General features: G+C 42.8%; 1 protein-coding gene across 4 annotated transcripts in view; it reads right to left on the bottom strand.

Annotated features, from left to right (window-relative positions):
- Positions 1 to 27981, bottom strand: part of POLA1 (DNA polymerase alpha 1, catalytic subunit) — a 299784-nt gene that overhangs the window by 8079 nt on the left and 263724 nt on the right. The window contains exon 37 of one of the 4 annotated variants that reach the window (XM_073901952.1): positions 8369 to 8451. The exons of 2 other annotated variants lie outside the window; for them this stretch is intronic. In XM_073901952.1, coding sequence (XP_073758053.1) covers positions 8381 to 8451 — 71 coding nt within the window. In that variant the 3' untranslated portion in view covers positions 8369 to 8380. Of the gene's footprint in view, positions 1 to 1448; positions 1582 to 8368; positions 8452 to 27981 lie in introns of those variants that run through there. One more of the 4 variants, XM_073901953.1, reaches the window with a different exon arrangement.

Below are 27981 nucleotides of genomic sequence, written 5' to 3' on the forward strand. Positions count from 1 at the left end.
CAGACTGATTAATATGCTATTTGGTGACATGCACTAACCATGGGATCTGGAAATCATTTACCCTGGAGAGTCAACAGGGTGTGGGTGTGTACATGGGCTGGCACACTCTTGGGAGTGAAGGACAGGAAGGGGAGGAAAAGAGAATGCCTAGGTATTAAATGCAGGAAGTACAGACTGGGAGCTGGCACTGGCTTCAGAATTAGAAATTCTGGACTCATTTCTGGGCTCTCATCTCTGGCTGTCAAGCCCCTGCTTATTTTTCTTCACTTTAATAAACGAGTACGTTGAAGGGTGAGTGTGCTGGCAGTTTCCAGGATGAAGTAGCGCTCACCAAATGTTAGTCACTGACAATGACGGCAACAGGCGTTAGTCACTGACAAAGCTATGGCCACGTTCCAGAGGTGGGAGAAGAGCGAGCCCTCAGGGTCTAGCAAATATGCACAAGAGGCACCTGTGGAATGGGTTCCACACTCTAGGTCTGGGCCAAAGGCTGTGGGACCAGCTAGGCTCTCATCTTCTTGGGGATAAAGGCAAAGAACACAGGCCTTGCCCTGGTTGCTCCTTGACCCTCCGGATATCCTTCCTTCTCACCAGCCTTCTGTTCTCACAGCCTAGGCTACCATGTCAGGGACAGTTCTAATCCACGTAAACAGATGGAAATACGGTTGGGCCACAGTTGGACATGAAAGTAACAGCCGTGCCATGACCAGGGTCTAAGCCACTTTCTGGACAGAGGACAGAAAAGGGGCTGTGCCCTCCTCGATCCTGACATTAAGGCAAGCCACTCTAACACTCTACCCTTCTGCACACTGGGGATGGATGCAGCTACAACCACTCCAAGGGTTCTTGGCATTTCCTGGGTTCCATCTTTGTTCATGGGTAGTATACATTCCCTCTCAACTTGTGTTATCACGTGTCTACAGATGTCATAACCAAGACATAATTACATTCTTTGTGGAGGGAAAAACGTAAACATTTTTAAAAAAGATTTTATTTATGTCAGAGAGAAAGAGAGAGCACAAGTAGGGGGAGTGGCAGGCAAAGAGAGGAGAAGCAGGCTCCCCGCTGAGCAGGGAGTCTGATGCAGAACTCAAGCCCAGGACCCTGAGATCATGACCTGAGCCAAAGGCAGACGCTTAACCGACTGAGCCACCCAGGCGTCCCAACATGAACATTTTTGATTAATCCAAACCAAATAGGTATTCTGGCAACGTATTTTTTAAAGATTTATTTGTTTATTTGAGAGACAGAGTGTGAGTGTGCGCATGCTCATGCACGTGACAGGGAGGGGCAGAGGGAGAGGCAAAAGGAGAGACAGTCCCAAGCCAACTCTGAGCTGAGCATGGAGCCTGACACGGGCCTCGATTTCACAACCCTGAGATCACGACCTGAGCCGAAACCAAAAGTCGGATGCTTAACCGACTGCTCCATGCAGGCACCCCAGGTATTTTAGCAACATATTAATATAATAAGTGACTATATATTCCTCCAGGTTGTTACATGAGCCCTCGGTTCTTCACCATGCAGGCTTACCCCAGGACAGCTCATAACATGGCAGCTGGTTTCCAGCACAGTGATCAGCTAGAAAGTGAAAAAGCACACTCAAGACAGAAGTCACAATCTTTTGTAACCTAATCTCAGAAGTAACATTCCATCCCTTTTGTCACTCAGTCCAGCCCACACTCAAGGGAAGAGGATTACAGCTTAAGAATGAAACTAACAGGCAGGGAATCACTGGGTGCCATCTTAGAAACTGCCTATCAGAGAGGGCCATTGCCCTGGATAAATGGTGGGAATACAGGAAAACATGAATAAATATATTATTTGCCAACTTGTTGGGATATGTATTATGCAACATATGCTATAATATGCTATTACAAAAAGCCCACAGATTCAGCATGCAACGGCTAAGAGATGGGGGAAATCTAAGGCCTTAAGAAATCTGAGAGGAAGTCAAAGGCAGACTTTTAAATGACTGCTTACCATCAAACTCATTACCCAAGGAAAATACAGGAAGGCAAATTCTGTACCAGATACATTTTTCAGCTGCTCTGATTTAATGTTTATGTAAAATAGATGTGGTTTTGGATTTCTGACTCATCAGATACAATATAAATATTAAAGAAGTCCAGCCACTTAGAGAACCAACTATGAAGCCTAAAATACCAGTGTTGTCAGGGTATCAGGATTAGTAACCTTTATCTTCTTAAATTCTATGAACTGATACACTATAATCTCTCTGGGATGAGTTCTTCCATTAAGCTAATGTGATTTTGTCCTTGGAGACCTGAAGACTGTGGGGTATTCCTAATTCCAGAATATATCAGTGAGACTCTTTAAATAGGATTCTCCACCAGTTTCCATAGCACTGACCATACATCTTGAAACCTTAACTGATTAATCACCAAGATAGCCACAGTCCCTCTCTGTCAACTCTTCTAGTCTCCAGGACATCAAGGCTCCGTGGAAAGTGACTGTCCTAAGGAAGGAACACTTCCTTTGAGAAAAGGCTAGGCTTGTGTGAGACTAGATGGCTTAAGTGAAGCCATCAATAAATATAAGCTGAATGGAATGAAATTCTCCCTGCAGAATTTGTAAAAATTTGGGAAGGCTGGACTAAAACCTACTGAAGGTGACTTTCTCTTGAGAGAGATGGCACCTTCAGGCTTCCTCTTTACAGGGATGGGAAAACACTGACCACACGTGCCGATTACAAAATGGGGGGTTATTTACTTGGAGCAGTAAGCAAATATTTGGTATTTTATGTTTTATGCCTTTCATTATTATAGGTCAGGGATTACCAAACTATGACCCGAAGGCCAAATTGACACTGCTCCTTGTTTTTGTCAATAAAGTTTTACCGGAACACAGCCATGCCCATGTGTTTCTTTACCGTCTCTGGCTATAATGGTGAAGCTGAGTAGCAGCCGTGGAGCCCATGTGGTTCTCAAACCCTTTACAGAAAAGCACTAGCCAATTCCTATTATAGAGAGGGTTACAAAGGTACATATTCTATTGTTTCATCCTTTTTTTAAAAAGATTTTATTTATTTATATGCCAGAGAGAGAGAGAGAGAGAGCGCGCGCATGCACAAGCATAGGGAGTGGCAGGCAGAGGGAGAAGCAGGCTCCCCGCCGAACAAGGAGACCGATGTGGGACTCTATCCCAGGACCCATTGCAGGACTCAATCCCAGGACCTGGAGATCATGACCTGAGCCCAAGGCATACAATCAACCAACTGAGCCACCCAGGTGTCCCCTATTATTTCATCCTAACAATAACCCAGTAAGTTGAACAGAAGAGACACTATACCCATGAGGAAACTGGACCAGGCTTTCTGCAAGGTCACAAATCTAGTTCATGCTCTTTCCTCTAAAGTCTCTTTGTGGAGGGACAAGAAGAGAAACTCTTATTCTCCTACTCCCCAGCCTGCACGATTTATCTTTTTTTTTTTTTTTTTTAAGGCACAAGTTCTCCTCACAGTACTCTTATATAAGATTTTCCATAGTTGGCTCAGGCAACTGAAAGTCTTTGGAATTTTAACAAATGCTGATGCAGGATGCTACAATGAACATCCTCATTTTTCCCCATGTAAAATGTTGATGCTAGGGCATGTAAGGCAAAATGTTCCACTTTATAGATGTTTAAATTTGCTCTAATTAAAATCGGAATCCTTATTTCAGTATGTTCTTTGGCTTTTCTTGGATGAAGGTCAAATGATATTGGAGAAGAGATGGAATGAGCACATCAGGGAATGTCCTATTGCAAATTCCAGATTCCTCTCAAATGAATGCATAACCCCTGTGGTAAAACGTAAGAAAATCCTCATATCTGCTATTAAAAAAAAAAAAAAAAAAGGCTTTTGGGGCACCTGACTGGCTCGGTCGGTAGAGAATGCGACTCTTGATCTAGGAGTTATGAGTTTGAGCCCTACATTTGGTGTAGAGATTACTTAAAAACTATAATCTTTTTTTTAAAAAAAGGCTTCTTATTAAGGCATTCTTTTGAGAGAATCTGTTAGTAGCTAGAGAAACTCACCACCTCCATTTCTGTATGTTTAATATGCACACTTTTCGTTGCCAAGAAAGAATCCCCACACTGCTTTGCATTTTTACTTTGAGAATCCTCAATGTATACTTTTTAATGCTTAGTCCAAAGCTAATGACGAAATGGGTCTTACTGATTTGCAAACTGTTGCTATCCATTTAAAGCTATGTCACATTTACAACTCAATGATTACAAGGGAAAGCAGTCTGTCCTCCACAGTACAGTTCTTGATTAAGTCACTGGATTCTCTGAAGCCTGTGACCTTGTTCAGCTGCCTCTAGGCCTGCATTTCCCTCACTTCGCAGATGGAAACGGAGAGTTCCGAGGGAAGGCAGGTAGTAAAGGACATAGCAGAATGACAGAGTGCCTGAAGCCCAATTCCCCAGGACAGGTGAATGGTGCCGAGGGAGGTCTACCTGCTAGCCTGTACGCATCTCGCCATGCAAGGCAGCCACCTTCCCGCATGAAGACAGGACCACTGACACTGCAGAATGTACAGGGGATTCGTTGAGATGGCACTAGCGAGCGGGCTGGTTCTGAATACTGCCTGCATCATTTCTGGTGTCTTTTCTTGCATGCATTAGGAAAAACTGAAATGCTCTCAAAGTAGAAACTGGAGGAAAATAGGGATCTGAAACCTCCTTGAAAATAAGCCCAGAAAAGCAGTGTGATACCTGGGAAAGAACTCTGGACCAATGTAAGACTGAGGATTTTTTTTTTCAAGACTTTATTTATTTGACAGAGAGAGACACAGCAAGAGAGGGAACACAAGCAGGGGGAGTGGGAGAGGGAAAAGTAGGCTTCCCGCGGAGCAGGGAGCCTGATGCGGGGCTCGATCCCAGGACCCCGGGATCATGACCCGAGCCAAAGGCAGATGCTTAACGACTGAGCCACCCAGGTGCCCCAAGACTGAGGATTTGTAGACTCTTTATAAATACTGACCAGTGGGGCATTAGGCTACCCCATCTCTACCACCAAATGGCTCTAGCCCCTATTGGCAAATAACCTGTGTTTGGACTTCTCCACTTGTTCATTCAACAAATATTTATTGAGTACCCAAGTGGGTGTCGAGTACAACTGGGAGTGAATTAAAGAATCAAAAGATAAATTAGTGTGACTGCTGTACTTTAGCACCACAGTTTGGCATTCTAGCTGGATTAAAAGATATATAAATAAGTAAAGAGAGACAACTCCATGAACCCACAAGAGAGCACAAATTATTAACTCATTCAACAAGTATTTACTGAGTGCCTACTATGTGCCAGATACTGTTCTAAGCCTTGGGGATACAGGAACGAACCAGACAAGACAAAAATGCCGGCCTTCACAAGGTGGAGAGTCTGGTGAAATTACAGACATGATTGACATAAAGAGAACGATCCATTAGAGATAGGAGAAAGCTAAATAAAATAGAAGGCAGGCACCCCAGAAATATGAGTTACTTTTATTATTACTGCAATACACTCAATTATTTTCAGCACAGATTATTGGATATTTATGTAATTTTTAAAGTGTAAATAAATTCTGAGGCAATACAGCAGGCTTACTGTGTTACTGCCACCCTCAAAATGGTCCATCTATTGGCCCTGATTTTAAAAATACGGCTCACTCCAAAAGCCATCCAACGCAACACCATCCAGCTGCCGTCTGGCCTACAGCCGCTGCAGGCAGCCGCTTTCATTCACAAGCGGAGCCAGTGGAGGGGGGACTTGAGATGGAGAGAGGATAAATTCCATTTGTGCTATTAAAAAAAAAGTAGAACAGTGAACCCAGTAGTTGAAAAGTGAAGAGAAAAAGAAGAAAACAGTAATCTTGCTATAGAAACCAGAGAATTATGTTCTTGCTCTCCCCCACTTTTTTTTGCTTTCACACTGTACAAACTCTAGCACCCCGAACAACTCAGTCTCCTGCTATTTCCAGCACTTTAAAGAAACTTTTCAACATTTTTGTTTGACACATTTTTTCAACAGGGAGGTGAAGACAATAAGTAAACAGGTAGTGAAGGGCTATTTAGAGAGCTGGTCAGTCACAGTAATAAGAAAGGGAAAAAAGCCACCAGAACAGAACATCCATCCTACGTGCAGCAGCCTCAGACGGCACATGACCTCTGACAAACAGTTTTCAGAGTAATTTTAATGCTCCTCTGGATTTAACTTGACTAACTGGTAGCAATTGAGCACATCTCCCCCCCCTCTTTTTTTTTTCCGTGGCAGCAGTTATCTAAAATGCTACAATAACAGCATCAAAAGTAGAATGGTGGAAGATTGGTTTTCCATTGTGCTGCTGAACTGGCATAATGCCCACTTTAAAAGCAATTCGCTGCTCATCACTGAAATCTGGCAGACACGACACTAAATGCCTTGAGGGAAAAAAAGGGACTTGAGAAGGGGGAACCCACTCCAACCACCACGCAAGGGGGAAAAAGCGCCATAGATGATGAATCTGGGTAAGAAGAGAAAATTGCCAAATGAAAAGTTGAGCATTGCATGCAGACTCCCAATAGGCTCTGCTTAATTTGCTAGAAGAAGATTTCGTCTACAGGTCTGCATTAGCACTAGCAGAACAAAACAAAAGCAAAATATATATTTATGTCTGTCTATTGTTCTGATGAAGCAAAAACCCAGTGAGTTCCGTCAATCATGTGTCAAACACGTCTTCCCCGTTTTATTTACCACCAAATATAATGAGTAAATATGTGATAATAAAACTCTTCTTTTTACATGGACATATACAATTTTTCCTCCTGTTAAATACAGGTAATGATTTAGGAAGCTTTCAAAATGTCTTTTTACTGTCAATAAAACTAATTCTATTCCTATTTTCATGTAAAAAAAAAGGCTTTACGAAGGAAAATTCAAATTAAAATTCTGATTATAGTGTAGTGTGACAACACCTGTATTTATAATTTTACTGTCAGCTAGCTTGTAGTGTTTAACAATAGCTCGAAGTAGAAAAGTAATTGGAATTTGTCTGTAACATGCCAGATGACGGCATCGGGAGCTTTGCTATGCTACAGCAAATTTGGTTTGATGGCAAAATAACCTCACTGAGATTTCTGTAAATCAAAGGTTATTGGGGCTGAAGAGGGGGAAGGTCTCCCAGGATAAATTCCACAGGACCCCTTCTGGAATGTACAAAATCTCAGAGTTTCCACCTGAGGAGTCAAGACTGCTGTGACCCTGACTTGCGCTCCTGGCCTGTCATCTCCCCTTGCAGCCTCGAAAACGGAGCCGATGCAATTTAGTTTCTAGAGTTGCTCTAGAAAACCAAAGACCAGATAAACAACAGCAGCGAAACCCTGTTGTTTCTAAAACAGACCAATGACGTCATGTAGCTATGAACTTGCCAGAAGTGGGTGGGATGGGGCATCCATCAAATGAGGGGAAGCATACCTGGGGACTGAAAAGCAACAAGGTGGAACAGGGCAAGACCATGTGAGTGACAAGGAACGGAACGCTCCCCATTTCTCAAAGGCTGCATAGCCAGGAGCGCTAGAGATGTTTATTGTATTCATTCATTTTCAATAACCACAGATAAATAATACAGGTACCCACACAGATGCCTTAGATTTGCTATTTATCAAAAGATTAAGAGAAAACTTACACATCCCACTTATACTTTTACTGAAGCAATATGGAGAAGAAAATTATTTAAAGCAGTGTTCTGCTGTCAACCTGAATCTTTCAAAACTCATAAACACATGCTAATCTCCACACACAACTTGCCTCACTCTAGTCTACAAGTGAAAAGCCCATCTTTTTCATTATCCTAAAGATGAAAAAAAAAAACACATACAAAAGAAAAACAGAATGACAGTGATGTTTTAGTTTACACTAGATATGGCAACACACACAAACTGTCAAAACTATGGAATGAAAAAAGCTGTTATCAAGCAACTGTCAAGAGAGTCCTCTGAGATTTGGAAATCTTGTGTTTATTGTAACTACTGCACATTACACAAAGAAAGAAACATCCCTCTCCTTGCTCTTGCTGCTAAATATCATGCAAGAGAATACAGGCTTCTCCCTCAGTATTTAGATTAATTCTTTCCCCCGTGTGTAATTCTGTGCTTGACAGAGCTGCTTCCCTCCTCCTAGCTTTTCTACAGTGTGGCCAAAGTTCAGAGAGAAAACTCCAAGTTACATCAAACATTATTTCATTTCGAAAACCATCACCACCCTCATTTCATGTTGGTAACTGGTTGTCTATCTGTAAGAGTGGAATCCGTTAACATCAAAATGCAGAGACCTCACCTGAATGATTTTCGTGACTTAGGGAGTTCTACAAAGAAACATATAGTTGAAAAGACACACACACTTACCATCAAATGATTTTAATCTGTTACTCTTTCTCTTTCCATCTCTCTATTAGTGGATACACAGAGAAATGCCTCAAGGAAAATCACTAGAAGACAGGGGAAAATACAGGGTCCAAATCTTTTCCATAGTGCACAGATATTAGTGATTTATAGGTCATTTCCCCCATCCCAAACTCAAGGGGCAAATTCCCTTATAATTTTACCCGAGCCGGTACATTTTATTATATTCCTAACTTGGTCTTTCCCTCTAAACACAGAGGCAACATCACTCACAGCCTGACTTCGTTTCTGTTGGAGGCCCACATGGCCCGCTCAGCTAAGCGCAGAGCAGGCCCTCATCACCTACAGCAGCAGCTGCTCCTTGATTAATGTAAGTAAAGGCATTCTTCGGGTGTTTCCATTTTTCTTTTTCATGTTTCCTTTAGATGCAGAATACTCACCCTCTGACATTCCTCAGGACGGAGAAAAACTGGACAGCAGAACCCTTATTACAAGTGTAATTGCCTGCATTCAGGCAAACCATGGGCCAAATCAAATCACAAAATACATTACTGCAAAAAAAAATGTTACCAGTGCATGGGCTGACGTACAGAACAATAGTCCTAACTCCTGACCAAGGAGATTCCCCTGAATTTACTTCTGTACATTTTGTTGGCATCCCTCCCTGTGCGGAGAGCTAATGAGCATATCAGGACACTACTGATGAACATGTCCACCATCTCAGTGATGGAGAAAATAAGTCAACGAGTCTTAAGTGGATCTTGGCTCTAAATAGGTTATAATGGTTACCCAATACTTAGAACATACTTATTTTGGGTTTCAGTGACCTGGTATGACTCAAGTCAGCAACAGAATAGGTCAGTCAAATTTTAACCTGAGGTAAAAACAGTTTTAGTGATGTCAGTTTTATAAAAATGAAGATGATTGCCGAATAAAGAAAATCTAAATTCCTCTAAAACCCTTATGTAAGCTTTTATGATTTGAAAACACTCCCTCAATTATTAAGGAAGGGAAAAAGAGGGATATTGATGCTTTATCACTTGCATTCTCTACTACTATTTTCGGGTAAGTGGCCAATTTACAACACTTCCATGTAATGAAAATCAAGTTTTATGCAATTATTTTAATACCAACCAGTTCTCTGCTAATGAAATTTTATTTGAGGTAAAGAGTTAAAAAAAAATTTCCCCCGGAGTCTAAGGATGTTTTTGACAAGGTTTACATGGAAAAAAGAGCTAGGATACAAGTTGGTGAAGACAACTGGTCCATTAAGGAAGTTTGGGGACATCTGTAACAAAGTTGGGGACTTAGTTTTAGTTATTTATACAATTTACAAACCATTAGCATTGTGCACAAGGTAGTTAAGTTTAAAATGTGCTCTAGAGCTACTGTTTGGATTCGAATCCTAGCTGCCATCAACTTGCTGTGTTACCTTGAGCAGGTTTCTTAACCTCTCTGTACCTCTATCTCATCTGTAACAGAGGATAACAACAGTACTTACTTCATAAGGTGTTGTAAGAAATAAAGATGCAGAAAATACTTACAATAGCATCTGGCACTTAGTGTTCTATAAATATTTCTCCGTTTGCACTTAGTGTTCAATACTTCTCAAAACTGGACAGCTTGACTTTCCAGATGGAAAGGCCCCAGAAACAGCCTAGCACTGTGTATAAAAACTGTCCCAAACTGAGACACACTATTGTGAATGTGTCCATGACTGAGTGCAAAACAGATCCTTCAAGTTTCAGAAAAGGAACAAGCAATTTAAGGTCACATATAGAAAGGATTAAGAATCAGATAAGCTTTCAAAAAAGACAGTAGAACAATGTTTCCGAAATTATGAAGGAAATGGAGTTCCAGTCTAGAATTCTGTAACTAGTGATTAGGTTTGAGGGTAGATTAAGGACATTTTAAGACAAGCAACATCTCAAACATTTCATCTGCCATAGATCCTTTTCCAGGAAGCCACTTGGAAGAGGTACTCTACCTCTCCCCAAAGGAGGAACAGTAAACAAAGATGGAGAATCCAGGACACGGGGACTCTGGGTGAAGGTAAGGGGAGGTCCCCAGGGTAACAGCTGTGCACCAGGCCATGAGGGCCCCGAGCCCAGAACACCAGGTATGTTTGAACTGGATAGATAACCGGGGGAAGGGTTGGTATGTATAAATACTGACTGCTGGCTGGCCAGAACTGGGATCTAACTGCCTCCTGAGCACGGGAGAGGGGGCGGGAAGTGTGCATGTGTGGTGGGGGTGGGAGCGGGCACCAGGTCTTCACAGTCCACTGTAGGAAACCAGCAAAGAACGCACTCTGGGCCTGTTGTTTAGAGATAAGGACAGAGTACTAGAAATAGTTGACAAATGAGTTACAACTGGGTGTTTTTAAGGTCTAGGGGATGGGAGTACTCTGAGAAAGGGGACAGCTTTTTCTAACCAGCTATACTGAACTTTTTTTTTTTTTTTTAAGATTTTACTTATTCATTTGAGAGAGAGAGAGAGAGAGAGCACAACCAGGGGGGAGGGCAGAAGGAAAGGGAAAAGGAGACTCCCCGTTGAGCAGGGAGCCCGACTCGGGGCTCGAATCCCAAGAGTCTGAAATCATGACCTCAGCCAAAGGCAGATGCTTAACCGACTGAGCCACCCACACACCCCTATACTGAACTTTTCATGCCTCAAATTACACACACGTGTAACTGCTAAAATTAAAGAGTCAACCAACAAAACATCTCCCATCCATCCCGTGCCCCTTCTCAGAAGCAATCATTTTAGCCTGTTTCTCTGCCCGCCTGGGAATATTTAGGAAGCTCTATTAACTTGTAACAAGTGGCAGGAAAGCCTTGGCTATCTAGAACATTTGGGGTAGCTGAGTTTGCTGAGAAGATGAGTTTATTATGTGAATGATAGCAACCTTTCCTTTTTTTCTTTTTAAAGATTTTTTATTTGAGAGAAAGAGAGAGAATGTGAGCAGAGGGGAGGGGCAGAGGCAGAGGGATAGAGAATCCTCAAGCAGTTTCCCCGCTGAGTGCTGAGTGTGACTCAGGGCTTGATCCCAGGACCCTGAGATCACGACCTGAGCCAAAATCAAGAGTCGGCCGCTTAATCAACTGAGCCACCCAGGCACCCCAGCACCCTTTCTAAAATATACATTACAGGGTGCTGAACTCTCTTGAAAACTGAGAGTGTGCACTCTGAACACTGTTTACTCTGATGACCCAAAGGTGAAGTTGAGTGTACAGAGGTGTGCAGGATACAGGCCAACAACACGGCACTGGAACTTGCTTTCTTGGAACACTTCCACATTTCAGGTTGCTTTGGGGCCAGATCGATTCCCCAAAATGGCCTAGTGACGCCATTCTGGCTCTGTAACTTTCTAGGGCAGGGCCTCTGAAGGATTTTTTGTACTGACAACCTCTTTGGGCAGTCTACTGAAGCCCATGGACCCCTTCTCAGAACGTTTTTATTTTTACTTTTTAAAAAAAAATTTATTTATTTATTTGAGAGAGAGAGAGAGAAAGAGGACGCAAGCCGGGGGTGGAGGGGCAGAGGGAGAGAAAGAATTTCAACCAGACTTGGCGCTGAGCACAGAGCCTGATGTGGGGCTCGATCTCACCACCCTGAGATCATGACCTGAGCCAAAATCAAGAGTCAGACGCTTAACTGACTGAGCCACCCGTGTGCCCCAGAATGTTTTAAAATAGGTAAAATAAAACACACAGGATTTACAAAGGAAAGCAATTAGAGTGAAATACATTTATCAAAATATTTAAAGGACATAGGGTATAAAAGTACAAGTACTCTCCTTTGAGGGCGTTAAATGACAAGATGTGGTGCTGTAGCGACTGAAATTTCAAAGCAGAGATGAGACGTAATATTTGAGATATCCACAAGAACTGTAACGTGATCTGAAAATACCTGTGACTTCTACCGGTGACAAAATCGTAGATAGCACTGTACCACTGTAGTTTGAGGCCTCTGTCCATAAGTGAAGGCAGCACTAAATTCCAGTTAGAGGTTGAGCAAAATAAAGATGTACCTTTCTTCCCATTCAAATGTTCGCTGACCCTCTAGTTGCAGAGCAGCTGTTCTTAAAAGTGTGGGCCAGGGTCCTCTGAGGGGAAAGCTTGAGCCCCTTTCAGGGCTCCCCAAGGTCAAAATGTCTTGAAAACCTTATAAAGAGGTACTTTATATAAATTTGTCTTTTTTACTCCAATTCTCTCTGAGTCGCCGAGGACTAAATGCAAAGGCAGATATGCGAAATCAGCTGTCTCCTATTAAGGCAGACATAAAAGAGATGTGCAAACGTTTAAAATGCTGCTCTCATATTTTTTTGGGAAAATGTTATTTTCATAAAATGGGTTTCTGTGTTAATACGTAGTGAGTTTATTATTGTTACTTTGAAATGAATTTAGGGCCCTCAATACTTTTTAAGCACATAAAGGAGTCCCCGGGTGAGAAGCATGAAAACCACTGTTCCATAGCAAACAATACTGCTGTCCTTCTATAACATTAGTGACCCTAAGACAGAGGCCGCTTTCCTCATGGCCAGAAAATCATCATCACATTTACTTCTCCTAGTGACCTTTGACTTTACAAAATACTACCTAGAGTTTCCTCAGTATTTAGCCCAGTGCCCCCAGACCCTCCCTTACCAGCTCACCCTCCCACATCCGTTTCACTAGCCCCTAGCTAGGGTTTCTTAACCTATGACACAGCAGGCCAGTAATTCTTTGTTGTGGGGCTGTCCTGGGTCCACTGTAGGATGTTCATCAGCAACCCTGACCTCTGCCCGCTAGATGCCAGTAGCACCTGCCCCCCAGTTGTGACAATCAAGTATGTCTCCAGATTTTGCCAAATGTTCCCTACGAGGGCAAAATCACCCCTGGTTTGGAACCACTGTCTGAGGGCACTTGCGTAGGCTCACTCTTCACACGTGCCCAACCAATACCAGAATTCCTCCTCAGAGTGAGAATTTTTCCTGTCATTCCATTGTTGAGTGACTACTTTTTTTTTTTTTAATGAAATACTCTTGGGTGGGTGGGGATTTCATGGGAAAAAAGGAAACTTGAATGAGGATGAACAGTAAGCTACTCAAGAGAATCTGGCGCTAGGAAAGAACTGTTTAGATGCTTGAATTCATGACATCTCTGCTTTGAAAATGGGCTGAGAATTACAGGCATTCCCAAGAAAAGGAAACAGTAATCTAGTTGGGAGGGGGACAATGGCCAGAGAGGTCTGATGAGAAAAACTGAACATGTGGGTTTGCTTTGGGTCAGTGAGAGGAGCCAATACAATGCACTTGTCACCAAAGAAAGAAGGTGGATCCCAGGGAGGACTCCTGACTGTGGGGAGATCAGGGGGATGGCAATTCACAACAGCCAGGGGAGAGAGCACATCTTTATATTTGGTGAATGACTATTTCTCAGGTAAATGGGAGAGGCTGGAGAGGGAACAGGTGACTGCAGGCTCTCCACAAAAAGAAGTCTGAGAAAACCAAGGACCCTCCAGATGTGTCAGGACAAAGACAAGATAGGACACTGAAGAATTGTGTTACAGTGAACACAGCCTGAGGCCAGCAGGGTCAACCTAGAAGGCTCAGATGCAGATATAAAACTTGAAAGGAGTTTCTTGATAGGATCACAGCCTTCACCAGCCCCATAAGAAGCCCTTACCCACAACTTCCTCAGGCCAAAGTCTTAAGTTTCTTCTTCCCCGCTGAACGTGGAGCCTGATGCGGGGCTCAATCTCACGACACTGAGATCATGACCTGAGCCGAAACCAAGAGTCAGATGCTCAACTCATTGAGCCCCCCAGGTGCCCCCAAAGTCTAAGTTTCTTTTTCTAGTGTCCCTTCTCCAATATGCCAGCCAGAACTGGGTGATGGAAGGATAAAGGATGAGGAAGTGCATGCCCTGTCAACTATGCCAGCTAACTGTCGCAAGGCAAGCTGTTGATGAAAGAAAGTGGGACTTACCCTGTAAACCTACTTCCTTTTACAGATTCCTTACCTTCTCAGGAAAAGTTACTAAAAAAGCTTTCTCGTCTTATCAGAAGAAAACACGGCACAGGCTTTATGGAGACCTTGGTTAGACAAGCAAAGTCATCTGTAAGTTTCTGTGGCAGCTGGTCTGTAGAAAACCTCTCCTGGAGAGTTGGCTTCCTTCCCTGGCCACAGTAAGCCACTAGCAATTATTCTGTACAAGGTAGTGCTGCCCCCTGGGTCAGAGCCCCTCTTCCAGGGACTTAGAATTGAGATGGGAAATGAGGGAGAGGTCCGATTTCAGTTCAGGTTTGGGAACTGCAGCGTAAGCAAACTCTGTCCAGTGTGCCCAGAGCAGACAAAGACCCTCTAACTAACGAGAGAGAAAGGGAATGAGCTGATGTGCAGATGGGCGGTGGGGACGAGGCCAGATGGCTGCCCAGGCTCTAGATCAGCTGCCTTCCTGGCCCCAAGCTCTGAGAGTCTCTGGATCCTCATGATGAACTTTTTTTTTTCTTTAAATATTTTATTTATTTATTTGACAGAGAGAGAGACAGCGAGAGAGGGAACACAAGAGAGGGAGAAGCAGGGAGAAGCAGGCTTCCCGCAGAGCAGGGAGCCTGATGCAGGGCTCGATCCTGGGGATCATGACCTGAGCCGAAGGCAGACGCTTAATGACTGAGCCACCCAGGCGCCCCTGATGAACTCCCCATTTCAACTCAGGAGGGTTTCTGATACATCTAAGTCAAAGAGACCTAAGTGAAAACTCCAGGGATGGAGGTGGTCCAACAAGAGCAGGTGCTCAGAAAGAGGCGAGCAGACAGGAAAGCACTCGGGCGGGTGATGGACGGAAAAAGCACCAGCACTTTGCAAAGTCAGAAAACTCACCACGATCAAAAGTGTTGTTATAGACACAATAGCAGCTCATAATTCTCCCTAAGTTTTTCTGAATATTTTGTCTTAAGCATACTTTCAGGTTCTAGCAACTTCATTTTTTTAGAAGTTTTTACTTATTTAAGTAAACTCTACCCCCAGCATGGGGCTCGAACTCATGACCCCAAGATCAAAAGTCACATGCTCCTCTGAGCCAGCCAGGCGCCCTATTGGGTTCTAGCAACTTTAAAAATCATACCCTGAGTTTTGCCTTTGTGAAGGCTTTCCTTTTCTCATGAAATCCTTCCTTTAATTAGCTTTTCAAATCCTGAATAATACCTTGGTCCACCTATTAGAGTTGTGAGGTAATACTAATAACATTCTTACATCTTTTTATAGTCTTTAAGCATAATATTAAAAGTTTAAGGCCATAAAAATATTAACTCCCAATGATAGCGTTTATATGGTTAGTAAATGTAAAACCAGCCAGTCTGCCCTCACACTCCTACAGTGTACCTCTGCTTGGAGGTATGTTTGGCTGGGAGGTGGACTCATGGGGGCCTGGCAGAGCGAGGCTGACAAGCACTGCCACGAACGCTTTAACAGGTGGATAAAAGTGCCAGGGGAGGGGCGCCTGGGTGGCTCAGTCGTTAGGCGTCTGCCTCCGGCTCAGGTCACGGTCCCAGGGTTCTGGGATTGATCCCCACATTGGGCTCCCTGCTCAGCGGGAAGCCTGCTTCTCCCTCTGCTTGTGTTCCCTCTCTCACTCTCTCTGTCCAAAAAAAAAAAAAAAAAACCTCCCCTGGGCTATGATTTGTTGTTTTGCAGTAGCTACACGTCACCCACTACTCATCTCACTGGACCCAATGTGATATATTCCGGTGGAGGTTGATCACATCCCTTTTGCAGTTTCCATGGGCTGCAGGTACAAGACCAGCAGTCCTGGTGTCAATTCCCACCTGTGTGGTGTAACAGCATCAGGTGCCTCACAGAGGTCAGGGCACATGGAGACCCTCCCAGCTGTGGGGAATTGCAGGGTAGAGAAGGCGCTGTACTGGGTTCTTCTGACCAGAAAAGATGTGATGAAATCACAAGATGGCTACTGATGATCACAAATCTGGACTAATTTGTATGTACATGGGTTTGTATGCCGATGGCACCTCAAATGTGTGTCTTCTATTCGTTATGGGAAGAATGACTAACACTTCTTTGTATTTTTTTTCTAAATATTTTATTTATTTGACACAGAGAGACATAGCGAGAGAGGGAACACAAGCAGGGGGAGCGGCAGAGGGAGAAGCAGGCTTCCCGCGGAGCAGGGAGCCCGGTGCGGGGCTCGATCCCAGGACCCCGGGATCATGACCTGAGCCGAAGGCAGACGCCCAACGACTGAGCCACCCAGGCACCCCTGTATTTTTATTTCCAAAAACCTAAAACAAAGACCCAGAGATTTGTCAACATTTACTATTTGGGTGGACACTGGCTGCACTTGCTTGGTCCGAGTTTCAGACGCTACCTGTGCAACTCAGATTTCAAGGTACGCTCTTCTCTCCATCTTCTTGATCCTGTCCTGTGGGCAAGGGTTTGACAGGGAGCCCTCACGGAACTGGTCCACTTTCACTACAGTGGTAGATAGTGGAGCCACTGTTTGCTCAGTGAAGGTGCTTTAGCTAAATTAAACTAGTATGAACTAAACCTCTCAAATGGTCTTTTAAAAGATTCTCGCGGGGGGGGGAGGCGGGATTAAAGATAACATATATAAAACTTAAAAAAAAATAATGTTTCTGGGGCGCCTGGGTGGCTCAGTCGGTTAAGCGTATTCCTTCGGCTCGGGTCATGATTCCAGGGTCCTGGGATCGTGCCCCACATCAGGCTCCCTGCTCAGTGGAAAGCCTGTTTCTCCCTCTCCCTGCCAGTCCCCCTGCTTGTGCTTGTGCGTGCTCCCTCTGTCAAATAAATAAAGAAAATCTTAAAATAAAAATGTTTCTTCAGCTTTATCCAGTTAAGAATTGATCTTTTGTGTATGTCCCGCAGGATACATTATACAGGGAAGAGTACACTAGTGCTCTTTCAAGTTATCTATATATGTATGATTAAATACTTAAGGGAGTTTCGTAAAAAAAATAAAGCTAGAGTATGAAATCAAAAAAGTTCAGACAAGAGTGTTCCTGGTGTAGACTTGAATGGCATTTTAGTTCACCTTCTCCCTGCAGGGATGAATTCTGTCATTAGAATCTTGTCTGGGGTACAGGGGGCTGCTTATTTTCTCATCCCTGACCACAGACTATTCTAGACTTCCCTTCATCATCACGAGGTTTGGCTACAAGCAGAACAGAAACTATCCCACCACTCCAGCAGAATTAAGAACGCTTCTCCTACACAGGCTCCCTCTCCACCATTAGATTATGGATTCTCAGAGAACTGAGGACACTATGTGCTTGTCCCTTAGAACAAGGAAGGCCTGGCAGAGAGAACATGCTCACTACATGTTTGATGAGACTGAACAGGGGGGCAAGTTCGGTGAATTTGGAATCAAAAGTGCTAGAGGCGCACCTGGCTGGCTGAGTCGGAGGAGCGTGTGACTTGACTCTTGATCCTGGGGAGGGGGGGTGAGTTTGAACCCCACATTGGGTGCAGAGACTACTTAAATAAATAAAAAACTTAAAAAAATATTTTAAAGAAGTGCTACACTGCTAGATGTTTGGCGAGGGAGAAATGCAGTCCCCCACAAAAGGAGCTTACCAAGAAAATGGATTCTGCTTACAGCAAATACTTAATTTGATAATATATGCTAAATGTGGCACTTTAATGTTGGTTAGTAATTTCATTCTTTATATAGTCGTCCAGTTGATTAATATTTTGAAAAGATTTATTTTTTTTAAAAGATTTATTTATTTATTTGAGAGATTAAGAAAGAGCACACAAGCAGGGGGAGCGGCAGAGGGAGAAGCAGGCTCTCCACTGAGCAGGGAGCCCGATGCGGGGCTCGATCCCAGGACCCTGGGATCATGACCTGAGCCAAAGGCAGACGCTTAACCAACTGAGCCACCCAGGCACCCCAAGATTTACTTACTTATTTTAGACAGAGCGAATGTGTTTGTGGGGGGGGGTGGAGAGAAACTGAAGCAGACTCTGTGCTGAGTGCAGAGTTGGATGCAGGGCTCGATCTCAGGACCCTAAGATCATGACCTGAGCTGAAACCAAGAGTCGGCCGCTTAACCAACTGCACCATCCAGGTGCCCAAAGTCCAGTTTATTTAGAATGGATACAGGGGATTGAGTATTTTGGTTACCTCAGTATGATGGTTAATGGAAAGGTAATAAAAGATTGTTTACCAATTTTTAAAATGGTAATACAGTAGCATATATTAATAATTTACATTCTCTAAGTCTCCTCTATGAGTCAGATAGTATTCTATCATTATGAACACCCACCAATATGGTACAGTGGAAATTTCTAGTTAGAACTTTCTGAATAGCTGGATTTTTATATAAAATGAAATTTCTAGGGGCACCTGGGTGGCTCAGTCAGTTAAGTATCTGCCTTTGGCTCAGGTCATGATCCCGGGGTCCTGGTATCGAGCCCCGCATCAGGCTCCCTGCTCAGCAGAGGAGTCTGCTTCTCCCTTTACCTCCCTCCCTCCCCGCTTGTGCTCTCTCTGTCTCTCAAATAAATAAATAAAATCTTCTAAAAAATGAGATTACCTAATGCTAAGTCTAAATGTAGTATTTTTTAAAAGAGATTTTATTTTTAGAGAGAGAGAGAGAGAGAGCACAAGCAGGAGGGGGAGAGGGAGAGAGAATCCCAAGTCGACTCAGTGCTGAGTGTGGAGCCTGATGTGGGGCTCACTCTCACCACCCTTAGGTCATGTGAGCTGAAACCAAGAGTTGGATGCTTAACCAGCTGTGCCACCCAGATGCCCCAGGATTTTATTTTTTAAATTTTTAACATGGGGCTCGAATTCATGATCCTGAGATCAAGAGTCGCACACTCTACCCACCGAGCCAGCCTGGTACCCCTAAATGCAGGATTTTCAATTAATGGGGAAAGGACTTTAAAAAAAAGGAGAAAAGATCAATGTAAGAGAAGACAGGTAAGAGTACTGTTAAGGGAAAGTTCCAATTGTTGGAGAATTTATTCTTCAGAGAGAAAAGCTGGAAACTGGCCAACTGAGTGGACAGCCCTACAGGGATGCTTGTGCCCTGGGGCAGAGCTTGGTGAAGAGGGTCCTTGCTAACCCACCGGAGACACACCTGCTGGTGTCCATAATAACAGCATGTTTCTAGTACAAAGCTGCTATTACCAGCCCTCCAGGGAGTGACTTGATATATATGTATATTTTTATATCTGTGCAGAAAGTAGACTTGAGAATGGCAGGAAGAGCAAAATCCCGTTTCTTAATACTATAGTCCCCCAAATGATTTGCATATGAATCTCTATCCAGATATACATGTATAAAAGTGCTGGAAGGTTGCCCACTAAACTGGTAGCCTCAGGGAGGGGAGTGGGAGTGAGGCAGGGGATGGAGGACCATTACACTTCTCTATTCTTCTACCACAAAAATACATTCGTGGAAAACTTTGTAACAACAACAAAGTTATATATATACCTAGTCTTCTCAGTTGAGAAAACAAAGGAAAGATGTTCTGTGAAAGTTCTTAAGAACAGAGCACATCGGGGCGCCTGGGTGGCTCAGTTGGTTAAGCGACTGCCTTCGGCTCAGGTCATGATCCTGGAGTCCCGGGATCGAGTCCTGCATCGGGCTCCCGGCTCGGCGGGGGGTCTGCTTCTCCCTCTGACCCTTTCCCCTCTCGTGCTGTTTCTCTCTCTCTCTCTCTCTCTCAAATAAATAAAATCTTTAAAAAAAAAAAAAGAACAGAGCACATCACCCACTATTGCCTAAGATTCAACCCCTGAAATATGCTCTCCATAAAAACAAAAATAAAAAAAAGAGGTCACTCTGTTAATCATGACATTTAGAGTAACAAGAAAGGACCCACCTTTCTTGTTTTCTGGCGCACAAAAACTAAACACCAAAATGTTATTAAATCGAGTTAGTGTTATCAGTAAAAAATATGCTCTATTTCCCATTATTTATGAAGCCTTATCCTTTCCTTTCTTACCAATTACATTCCCTATCATTTCCAAAATATACAAACTGTTTTCAATCAACAGATTTCTTTATTACAGCATGCAGCATGCTTGTTACTGCCTCTTTTCTATATTGAATCCTTGATTGGACAAGCATTTTGAATTTAACACAGACTATGATTGCACATATCAAACAAATTAAAGCTGCCAATCTCATTTTGGAGACCATCCTTTATATACACTACCACTGAGGAGCACCCTAAGTGTATCTGCTTAGGAGAAATGGGGCAGGAGTGAAGAAATGACTGCTGTCCGCTTGTGCCATGTTATCCAGCTGCTCTTACAAACACTCAACCTAGATTACTGCTGTCCCTTTACAATGTATTTATAACTGATGTCAAAACCATCCAAGTAGCTTTTATAGCATTAAGCATTCTTCATAATGTAGAAAGGAAGGGAGGGAGGAAAGAATGAAGGAGGGAGGAAGGAAGGAAGAAGGGAGGGAGGGAGGGAGGGAGGGAGGGGAAGGGAAGGGAAGGGAAGGGAAAAGGACTTGATAATCCCGAAGGGTGAAAAAGTATAACAGACCAGAGAGGAGTGTTAGAAGGTCCACTTGGAACTGTCTAATAAACTTGCCTTTAGGTGATGGGGGTGGGGTGGTGGCAGTGATCTTTTTCCTGTTTTCCCCTCTAGAAAATAAGAATATAACTCAGGTACATTTAGAGCAGTTGTCTGCTGAGGAATGTGAAAAGACTTTCCATTAGGTGGCAGTGGAAAGAACTGTTTTATTACTAAGCAAGGCTAGCACTCAAGCAAGGTTTAAAGTCCAACAAGTTGGACCAAAGTGTTTTCAAAAACTTCAAAAAAGATGCAGCCCTGGGGCACCTGGGTGGCTCAGATGGTTAAGCGTTTGCCTTTGGCTCAGGTCATGATCCCAGGGTCCTGGGATCAAGCCCCACATCAGGCTCCTGGCTCAGCAGGGAGCCTCCTTCTCCCTCTACCTCTGCCTCTCCCCCTACTCATGCTTTCTCTCTCTGTATCTCTGTGTCTCAAATGAATAAATAAAATCTTTAAAAAAATAAAATGTCTGTTCATGTCCTCTACCCATAAAAAAAAAAAAGATGCAGTCCTGTGGTTTCAATTTTTTAAAAGATTTTATTTATTTATTTGACAGAGTGAGAGAGAGAGCAAGAGCAAGAGAGCACAAGCAGGGGGAAGCAGCAGAGGCAGAGAGAGAAGCAGGCTCAAGCAGGGAGCTCAATGTGAGACTCGATCCCAGGACCGTGAAATCATGACCTGAGCCCAAAGCAGATACTTAACTGACTGAGCCACCCAGGTGCCCCAGTCCTGTGGTTTTAAAGCCAACTTACTAGTTTTTCAAATGAGAACAATGCGGTATAAATACGATAAAAAATTCTAGTATATTACCTAAATTATTAAGACAAACTTTGGTTAGACATTACTAAATATAGGGCTTTTGCCATCTTACAAGCTATGTGAGATAGTTTCACAAGTTTTCCTTATCTGAATTGTCAACTGGAGATGAGAATATCGAAGAAAGAAGACTTTTCTTTGATACTTTTGTTTCTCCTAAGAACCAGGGACTCTTTTTTAAAAAAAGGTTTATTTACTTATTTGAGAGAGAGACACACGGAGAGATAGAGACCCGGGGGTGAGGGTGGGGATGGGGAAGGGGCAGAGGGAGAAAGAATCCTCAAGCAGACTCCCTGCTGAATGTGGAACCCAAAGCGGGGCTCAATCCCAAGATCCTGAGATCATGACGTGAGCCAAAACCAAGAGTCTGACATTCAACTGGTTGACTGAGCCATCCAGGCGCCCCTAATGGTGTTCATTTTTTTTTTTTAAATGTCAATGTATTTGGGTAGGGCCATGCACTCCCAGGCGCCCCCCCCAAACCAATACCTCCCATGACATGACACCCTGACATCTGATCCTTGAAGGAGCTTGAGTTTACAACCCTTGCATCAGATCATAAAGCAGAAGGAACTTGATTCAATTAGCACAGAGGACACACCGAAAGAATAACAGCAGCCCAAATACCTTCAAACAGCAAATCTTTTAGGTCATCAGAATTTCAATGATTTGAAAATGAGTTCTATGCTGCAAAAACAAAACAAAACAAAACAAAACAAAAAAACCCAAACTAAAACAAAACAAACTGGAAGGAAGTTATTAGTTCAGGAGAAAAATTAGGTACAACTTAGTTCTAAATGGTTCCAGATGGGATTTTGCTGACATAATAAACCAGCTTTCTTTTTAAGGAATCTTTGAAAGGTTCTATAGATTCCATATATGATTACAAAGAATTCTGTATTATTGTAGACTTATCGCTATACATCAAGTACATCGCGTTCACTGGATTTCAACTATGTACATACAGTATCTTATTTAGTCTATACACACACTAACACTATGAAGGAGAGGTATTACTGAAGCATTACTAAGTTAGTCCTGATTCTGCAACATCTCTTTGAGGAATGTTGGAAACCTCACCACACAGCAAAGTATTAGAGAGTTAAGAGAGATACAACAGGACCCCAAGCCTATGGGTTCCGTACTGGGTATAACCCTTGAAAGGGGAGTTGGACAAAGATGAAACAAGGAGTCTTTTGAGACGATCACCTACAACCCTGTGTGGCTGAACCAGGGCTGGGGGAAGGTAGCTCTTTCTCCATCACCATGAATTAGAATTACTTTCTTGTCATACTAATATGCTGATATTTGACGGTCCTCTAGGTTCAGGCTTCGTTATTTCATAGATGATCTTTTAAACTGAATGCCTCCTACCTCAAACATTTCATAAAATATCTGTTATTAAATCAACTCTTTCGACGTGCATGTTTTGGGGCCAATTTTTAATACAAAATGATTATTTTATTTATTTATTTATGAGATGGAGGGAGGGAAGGCGGGGCAGTGAGTGAGAGACAGAGAGAAAGAGAATGAGGGGCAGAGGGAGAGAGTCCTAAGCAGGCTCCATGCCCAGCACGGAGCTTGACATGGGGCTCGATCTCATGACCCTGGGATCATGACCTGAGCAGAAATCAAGAGTTGGATGCTCAATCGTCTGAGCCACCCAGACACCCCCAAAATGATTATATTCTACCATTCCTCAATGAAACACACAATTCAAGAACTAAGATTACTCTGGAAGTTACTTTTTTTTTTTTAAAGATTTTATTCATTAGAGAGAGAGAGAGAGAACACGACTGCACACGCACATGAGTGGGAGGGAGGGGCAGAGGATGAGAGGGAAGCAGACTCCCCACTGAGCAGGGAGACCCATGCGGACCAATCCCAGGGCCCCAAGATCATGATCCAACTCCAAGGCAGACACTTAACTGAATGAGCCACCCAGGTGCCCCTGGAAGTTACTGTTTTGTTTTGTTTTTTAATTTTATTTTATTATGTTGTGTTAATCACCATACATTACATCATTAGTTTTTGATGTAGTGTTCCATGATTCATTGTTTGCATATAACACCCAGTGCTCCATTTAATATGTGCCCTCTTTAATACCCATCACCAGGCTAACCCATCCCCTCACTCCCTTCCCCTCTAGAACCCTCAGTTTGTTTCTCCCCACTCCGATGCCCCCCCCGTGTTTTTAATCTAAGAAGATAGGGTGGTTTTATGTGATTGAAATGAAAAAAGAATAAATAGGATTGTTCTTATACAGCAGTGAGATTCCTTGAGGTTACCATCGTATATATTCAAAACAAAAACTATTAATAGCATAGAAGGAAATTCTTGTAGACTTTTAAAATAATTATAACCATCTCACAAGCCATGTTACCAGTTTTGAATAGATAACCACTTCACGTTAGTAAGAAGTGCAAAGGCTGAGCACACTGAAGCACTACATTCATTTACAGCATATAAAACAAGGACATAGAACAGTGAATGGCTGGAGAATATGGTCTGAGTCCCACATACTGGGTTCAAGATGCTGATGTGCCATTTACCAGGTAAGCTACTCAATTTCTCCTAAACTCAGTCTCCTCTACTCTAATTAAACAGTACTGTGTTGTATATTTGAAGGTAGCCAAGAGAGTGGATCTTAAAATTTCTCATCACAGGAAAAGAAAGTCTAATTATGTGTGGTGATGGATGTTAACTAAACTTACTGTGATAAGCATTTTGAGATATATACACATATAAAGTCATTATATTGTATAGCTTGAAAGTCAACTGTATCTCAGTAAAATGGGGAAAATCAGTACAGATCTGAGTGGTCTTTTCTTTTTCAGTAAGGTTAAATGAAATATACATAAAGTACTTACTCTGATGCCTAGTGTATAGTAAATACTCAATAAAATATTAGCTATAATTACTACCTATTCATGAAATAAAGATTTGAGCTGCGCTATAATCAAAAGAAATTTGCCCAAGTTAATGCTATCTGTTATAACAGTATTTATAATCATAATCATTATTGTGATATATTGTAATTAGACACAAATGGTAAACTGTTGGCGTAATTGTAATTAGCGTACAAACTATTTTACAGCTTTTTCTTCTTTGTTCTCAATCTAACATGTGACCCACATTATGTTTCCCCTCATTTACTGGTTGTGTGATTTTGACCACATCACCTATCCTTCCTAACACTTCCTTTTCCTCTCTGTGAAATGGTAATAAGAACCATTTCATAGTTAAGATTACACATAGTAAAAAAGAATAAAGTATAAAAAGTAAATATAATATATATAAAGATGCAGTAAAAACATGAAGACAACATACAGAGAGACAGTAGAGTGCCTGACCTGTAACTGATCAATAAATGACAGCTGTCAGCGGGTGGCAGGATTACAATTTGTCATGACAAACAATATAATGCTCTTCCTCTATGGAACCTCAAAGGTCACATTCTCCAAAACTTTAAGTCTAGGAACCAGCTCTGAGAGGCATGAAGGTGACAAAGACCTTTAGAGCAGTGGTTTTCAACCACGGCCACGCACTGACAATAAAGCATACTGATGCCTAGGTCCCAGCCAGAGACCTAAATGGTCTGGGTTGTGGCCTTGGCATGTGGATCTTTCTTAAGCTCCCAGGTTAGGGTTTACTGGGTATTTGAGGCACAGAACCTCTGCTGGAGGGTTGGCTGTGCACAGGTAAAACTTGTTTTTGGTTCTAGGGAGGGCCAGGAGGAGCCCTAGTCCTCACTAGGAATCTTGATTTGGGGAGAAGAAGTAGAGAAGAGGTCAGTTCTCACTCTCCCCGGGCATGCTAAGAGGAAATAAGTCAGGTGTGCTTTTAGGGTTGGCCTTAAGGGCACTTCTGTGTATATGTGATTTTAGGAATAGGGAAGTATCCCTGCTCCAAATGTAACCCATCACCTACTTGCTGATGCCTGACATTCCTTCAACATAAAACAGTGAAGCCTGACAATACAAGTAACTTGGAAAGAGGAATACAATCACAGCACAAATAAACCTTTTTATCTTTCTGAAAAGCGCAAATAGAGGGTTTATCCTTAATTAACTTTTGAGGTTTTATCCTTATTTTAGAGGTTGGGAGGGAGGCAGGGGCAGAAGGGTTCTGGACACATTAAGACACCACTGAAACAATGGGAGAGGAACACAGAAATGGAATTGAGCAAACCACAGACTAATATTCCTGAGGTTACAGTTTTGCTGTGGGAGGAAAGAAAGAGTTGTGCAGGAGGTATCTTTATGGAAGTCCAGCCACAAGGTTATGGAAGGAGTACCTAGCAACAAACTTCTAGCAAGTATGTCTCCCCGAAAAATGTAGTGCTACTACACCACAAGGAAGCTGAACACATCCTTCTCTGAACATGCAACATATTACATACAGTCCCCTGAGGAAGGAAAAGTAACACAGTGATAGAAAAATCAAACCTCTAACAGTGGTTCAACATCAGAGCCAAAGTAAAAACAGTATGTGAAAATACCTTTCGTTCTGTCTAGGTGGCTGTCACTGCATTATATATGTATCAAATTGTGCCAATGAGAATACAAGCTAGCAACCTCCCCCTTGGTAAATATCCTCAGCTATGGTTCTCTTAGTTTGTCAGCCAAAATAGAGTTAGGAGACAGCTGTTTTATTTTTATTTTTTAAAAGGATTTTATTTATTTGTGTGAGAGAGAGGGAGATCACGAGCAGGGGGGAGGGGTAGAGGGAGAAGCAGACTCCCCGCTGAGCCTGATGCAGGACTGGATCCCAGGACCCCTGGGATCATGACCTGAGCTGAAGGCAGACGCTTAACCGACTGAGCCACTCAGGCACCCTGACAGCTGTTTTAATTATAAATTTATTTACTATTTATACTAAATACTAAAAAATTTATACAACCCGTTTTTTGTTCTGCCATTTTATCCAACATCCTCCTGTTTATGGTCCCCCCTCCCAAAGATAGATCATCTCATAAACACCAAACTTTCAGATCTTGGGGCTTTTCATCTCATCTTTCTGGCACGATCAATACACTGGGGTTTCTCTTCCCACTTGGTTCACCCACCATCATCTCCTGTAGGTCGAGGCTAGACCCTCACCACCGCTTCCACCTCTTCAGAACGCCCACTCAAACATCTGGTCCACTAGGACAAGGTGCAGAGCCCAGCAGAGACTTTTCAACAAGAGTATTAGGGATGTAGTTGTCCTTTAAGGGCTTGTATTAAAATTTCTGTTTAGTACCAATGCAGAATTGATACAGGGCTCTACTTATATCTACTTACAGTATACCAACTGTCTAATAGCTATTGAATATCTGAAGGCAGAGGTGCCACAGAGATGACGGTCCTTAGATTAGTCCTTAGATTAGTCCTTAGATTAGCTACCAACCTACCTGCTCAATCTAGCTGGATACTTTGTTTGGACAGCAGTGTTTCCGAAGTTTTTGAAACCAAATGCCTTTAGGGAAGGCAGTATGTGCTAAACTAATCTTATATTTTATCCCAAAGGACTTCAAATGATGTTTAGCTCGGGGAGTCTGGTTTTAGCATGAGACTCTCGCAGCAGTACAGAGAACAAATCAAAGTGGGGGGTGCAGTTAGATGCAGCATGGTCCATTAGAGAGATAATGCAAGCCACGTACGACATTTCAAATTTTCTACTAGCCACATTTTAAAAAACCCTAAAATAAAACAGGCAAGGAAGATTTCAATAGTATGTCTCATTTAATCCAATACATCTAAAATATTATCATTTCAGCATGTAATCAATATAGTAATATTAATGAAGAATATTTGCCACTTACAACACATCTCAAGCACTCAATAGCCACATGGGGCTAGTGGCTACTGTGTTGGACAGAATCGGTCTAGAAGCAGAAAGACCAGTAAGATTTGTCTAGGAATCCTATTTAGAGCACCACCTGAACTAAAGGGTAGCGAGGGAAAATGGGGGGGGGGGAGGTGCAGGATAGGCTCAGAGGCAGAATCAGCTCACAAGTCTTGGAGTGGGCTGGATGTGGAGGGAGCAGCAAAGAAGGGTAAGTTGCCTTCTGACTTGGGTGAGAGGACAAGTGGTGAAAGCCACTGACTAGGACAGGGAAGGCAAAAACGAAAGCTTATAGGGACAGAGGAATGAAACAGCTTCAGTTTGGGATATGTTGGAGTTTTTGAGAGAGATTCCTGGGACATCTAAGTGGACAGAGCAGAACATCATCGGGTACGAGAGTCTTAAGTAAGCC

Source organism: Callorhinus ursinus, unplaced genomic scaffold, assembly GCF_003265705.2.
Source record: "Callorhinus ursinus isolate GAN/ISIS: 27379988/994484 unplaced genomic scaffold, GSC_fseal_2.0 scaffold16, whole genome shotgun sequence".
Classification (NCBI taxonomy): domain Eukaryota; kingdom Metazoa; phylum Chordata; class Mammalia; order Carnivora; family Otariidae; genus Callorhinus; species Callorhinus ursinus.